General features: G+C 46.6%; 1 protein-coding gene across 1 annotated transcript in view; it reads left to right on the top strand.

The window, feature by feature from the left end:
• LOC147472190 (uncharacterized) overlaps positions 1–4,217 on the top strand; it is an 8,485-nt gene extending 4,268 nt beyond the window's left edge. Inside the window, exon 6 of the mRNA XM_086534999.1 lies at positions 3,683–4,217. Coding sequence (XP_086391125.1) covers positions 3,683–3,841 — 159 coding nt within the window. The 3' untranslated portion in view covers positions 3,842–4,217. The remainder of the gene's footprint in view (positions 1–3,682) is intronic.
• The last annotated feature ends 783 nt before the right edge of the window (positions 4,218–5,000 follow it).

Raw genomic sequence — 5,000 nt, forward strand, 5'->3', positions numbered from 1 at the left:
CTGGGATGTGTTGAAGGAGGATGAGGTACGTGTGTGCTGTGTGCTGGGATGTGTTGAAGGAGGATGAGGTACGTGTGTGCTGTGTGCTGGGATGTGTTGAAGGAGGATGAGGTACGTGTGTGCTGTGTGCTGGGATGTGTTGAAGGAGGATGAGGTACGTGTGTGCTGTGTGCTGGGATGTGTTGAAGGGAGGATGAGGTACGTGTGTGCTGGGATGTGTTGAAGGAGGATGAGGTACGTGTGTGCTGTGTGCTGGGATGTGTTGAAGGAGGATGAGGTACGTGTGTGCTGTGTGCTGGGATGTGTTGAAGGAGGATGAGGTTAGTGTGTGTGCTGGGATGTGTTGATGGAGGATGAGGTACGTGTGTGCTGTGTGCTGGGATGTGTTGAAGGAGGATGAGGTACGTGTGTGCTGTGTGCTGGGATGTGTTGAAGGAGGATGAGGTACGTGTGTGCTGTGTGCTGGGATGTGTTGAAGGAGGATGAGGTGCGTGTGTGCTGGGATGTGTTGAAGGAGGATGAGGTACGTGTGTGCTGTGTGCTGGGATGTGTTGAAGGAGGATGAGGTACGTGTGTGCTGTGTGCTGGGATGTGTTGAAGGAGGATGAGGTACGTGTGTGTGGGATGTGTTGAAGGAGGATGAGGTACGTGTGTGCTGTGTGCTGGGATGTGTTGAAGGAGGATGAGGTACGTGTGTGTGCTGGGATGTGTTGAAGGAGGATGAGGTACGTGTGTGCTGTGTGCTGGGATGTGTTGAAGGAGGATGAGGTACGTGTGTGCTGTGTGCTGGGATGTGTTGAAGGAGGATGAGGTACGTGTGTGCTGTGTGCTGGGATGTGTTGAAGGAGGATGAGGTACGTGTGTGTGGGATGTGTTGAAGGAGGATGAGGTGCGTGTGTGCTGGGATGTGTTGATGGAGGATGAGGTACGTGTGTGCTGTGTGCTGGGATGTGTTGAAGGAGGATGAGGTACGTGTGTGCTGGGATGTGTTGAAGGAGGATGAGGTACGTGTGTGCTGTGTGCTGGGATGTGTTGAAGGAGGATGAGGTACGTGTGTGCTGTGTGCTGGGATGTGTTGAAGGAGGATGAGGTGCGTGTGTGCTGGGATGTGTTGAAGGAGGATGAGGTACGTGTGTGCTGTGTGCTGGGATGTGTTGAAGGAGGATGAGGTACGTGTGTGCTGTGTGGATGTGTTGAAGGAGGATGAGGTACGTGTGGTGTTGTGCTGGGATGTGTTGAAGGAGGATGAGGTACGTGTGTGCTGTGTGCTGGGATGTGTTGAAGGAGGATGAGGTACGTGTGTGCTGTGGGATGTGTTGAAGGAGGATGAGGTACGTGTGTGCTGTGTGTGGGATGTGTTGAAGGAGGATGAGGTACGTGTGTGCTGTGTGCTGGGATGTGTTGAAGGAGGATGAGGTACGTGTGTGCTGTGTGCTGGGATGTGTTGAAGGAGGATGAGGTGCGTGTGTGCTGGGATGTGTTGAAGGAGGATGAGGTACGTGTGTGCTGGGATGTGTTGAAGGAGGATGAGGTACGTGTGTGCTGTGTGCTGGGATGTGTTGAAGGAGGATGAGGTACGTGTGTGTGGGATGTGTTGAAGGGAGGATGAGGTACGTGTGTGCTGTGTGCTGGGATGTGTTGAAGGAGGATGAGGTGCGTGTGTGCTGGGATGTGTTGAAGGAGGATGAGGTACGTGTGTGCTGGGATGTGTTGAAGGAGGATGAGGTACGTGTGTGCTGGGATGTGTTGAAGGAGGATGAGGTACGTGTGTGCTGTGTGCTGGGATGTGTTGAAGGAGGATGAGGTACGTGTGTGCTGTGTGCTGGGATGTGTTGAAGGAGGATGAGGTACGTGTGTGCTGGGATGTGTTGAAGGAGGATGAGGTACGTGTGTGCTGTGTGCTGGGATGTGTTGAAGGAGGATGAGGTACGTGTGTGCTGGGATGTGTTGAAGGAGGATGAGGTGCGTGTGTGCTGGGATGTGTTGAAGGAGGATGAGGTACGTGTGTGCTGTGTGCTGGGATGTGTTGAAGGAGGATGAGGTACGTGTGTGCTGTGTGCTGGGATGTGTTGAAGGAGGATGAGGTACGTGTGTGCTGTGTGCTGGGATGTGTTGAAGGAGGATGAGGTACGTGTGTGCTGTGTGCTGGGATGTGTTGAAGGAGGATGAGGTGCGTGTGTGCTGTGTGCTGGGATGTGTTGAAGGAGGATGAGGTACGTGTGTGCTGTGTGCTGGGATGTGTTGAAGGAGGATGAGGTACGTGTGTGCTGTGTGCTGGGATGTGTTGAAGGAGGATGAGGTACGTATACGTGTGTGCTGGGATGTGTTGAAGGAGGATGAGGTGCGTGTGTGCTGGGATGTGTTGAAGGAGGATGAGGTGCGTGTGTGCTGGGATGTGTTGAAGGAGGATGAGGTACGTGTGTGCTGGGATGTGTTGAAGGAGGATGAGGTACGTGTGTGCTGGGATGTGTTGAAGGAGGATGAGGTACGTGTGTGCTGTGTGCTGGGATGTGTTGAAGGAGGATGAGGTGCGTGTGTGCTGTGTGCTGGGATGTGTTGAAGGAGGATGAGGTACGTGTGTGCTGGGATGTGTTGAAGGAGGATGAGGTACGTGTGTGCTGGGATGTGTTGAAGGAGGATGAGGTACGTGTGTGCTGGGATGTGTTGAAGGAGGATGAGGTGCGTGTGTGCTGTGTGCTGGGATGTGTTGAAGGAGGATGAGGTACGTGTGTGCTGTGTGCTGGGATGTGTTGAAGGAGGATGAGGTACGTGTGTGCTGGGATGTGTTGAAGGAGGATGAGGTACGTGTGTGCTGTGTGCTGGGATGTGTTGAAGGAGGATGAGGTACGTGTGTGCTGGGATGTGTTGAAGGAGGATGAGGTGCGTGTGTGCTGTGTGCTGGGATGTGTTGAAGGAGGATGAGGTGCGTGTGTGCTGTGTGCTGGGATGTGTTGAAGGAGGATGAGGTACGTGTGTGCTGGGATGTGTTGAAGGGAGGATGAGGTACGTGTGTGCTGTGTGCTGGGATGTGTTGAAGGGAGGATGAGGTACGTGTGTGCTGTGTGCTGGGATGTGTTGAAGGGAGGATGAGGTGCGTGTGTGCTGTGTGCTGGGATGTGTTGAAGGGAGGATGAGGTACGTGTGTGCTGTGTGCTGGGATGTGTTGAAGGAGGATGAGGTACGTGTGTGCTGTGTGCTGGGATGTGTTGAAGGGAGGATGAGGTACGTGTGTGCTGTGTGCTGGGATGTGTTGAAGGAGGATGAGGTACGTGTGTGCTGTGTGCTGGGATGTGTTGAAGGAGGATGAGGTGCGTGTGTGCTGTGTGCTGGGATGTGTTGAAGGAGGATGAGGTGCGTGTGTGCTGTGTGCTGGGATGTGTTGAAGGAGGATGAGGTACGTGTGTGCTGGGATGTGTTGAAGGGAGGATGAGGTGCGTGTGTGCTGGGATGTGTTGAAGGAGGATGAGGTACGTGTGTGCTGGGATGTGTTGAAGGAAGGATGGGGTACGTGTGTAAATGAGAAGATAAACATGTGTAAATGAAGAGACATATATGTCTAACTTAATTTAGTTAACTTAACTAAAGCTTACAAAGCGGTATTCCCTCATATTGAAACAAGTATCAAACTGTGAGGAATGAACTTAATCCAAACACTACTGACACGTTGTCCTTTCTTCAACAGAAATCAATAGTATCAGTTCTGAGTGAAGAGCTGTGCTTCGTCTTCCAATGCAAAGGCTCGACTAAACCTGTCAGGAAGAAAATCGACTCGGAAACCCCTACCGCCGACATGTACAGCTCTGATCTATACAACTGTAGCGTCAGAAATCCACATACCTGATTACCGGATGTGGCGTCAGCTTCAGACGTCACAGTCGACCATCACCCCGACCCCTGGCCGGTCCCTAGCTACGTGCCCCCACCCCCCTCCCCCGTCGCCAACCTGAACACACCCACGGGCAATCAGAACGCCTCTCTGCTCAGTCAGAACTCGTCCACCGCCGCCAGTCAGAACCTCTCCTCCTCGCCCTTCTTCACGCCGGACCGGAAGCCTTCGGTCTCGCCGACGACGGACCAGAGCGAGGACCAGCAGCAGGAGGCCGAGGGCGTGAGGCAGCGCAAGAACTGGTAACCGAGGGACTCTTGGGCGGCCGTCGCCACTGCGGGGCGCGAGGAGCTGCACACTTCGGGGTCCGATGTACGCGCCATATGTATATACGTATATATATATCTACATATATATACATACATATATATATATATATATATATATATATATATATATATATATATATATATATATATATATATATATATACACACACACATATTATATATATATATATATATATATATATATATATATATATATATATATATATTATATAATATATATATTATATATATAAACATATATATGTATATATGTATATATATATAAATATATATATATATATATATATGTACATATAAATATATATTTATATATATGTATATACATATACATATATATGTTATATATATATTTATATATATATATATATATAAATATATATAATATATATGTATATATATAATATATATATATATATATATAATATATATATATATATATAATATATATATATATATATATATATATATATATATATATATATTATATATTATATATATATATATATATATATTATATATATAATATATATATATATATATATATATATATATATTATATATAATATAATATATATTATAATATTATATATATATATAATATATATATTATATATATATTATATATATATTATATATATAATATATATATATATATTATATAGCCATTTCTACTTTTATTCCGCAACTTTCCTTAGTCTCTTTCCTCCAACTAATTGAAAAGCTGGAGTTTCTGTTGAATCTCTCGCCCACAAGAGCATTCCATATATACATTTATTAAATAATTTTCTAGTATCAGATTATCGTTAGTTTAATATCAACAGATA

Source organism: Penaeus japonicus, unplaced genomic scaffold, assembly GCF_977035675.1.
Source record: "Penaeus japonicus unplaced genomic scaffold, GWHDUDI00000001_assembly GWHDUDI00000003, whole genome shotgun sequence".
NCBI lineage: Eukaryota > Metazoa > Arthropoda > Malacostraca > Decapoda > Penaeidae > Penaeus > Penaeus japonicus.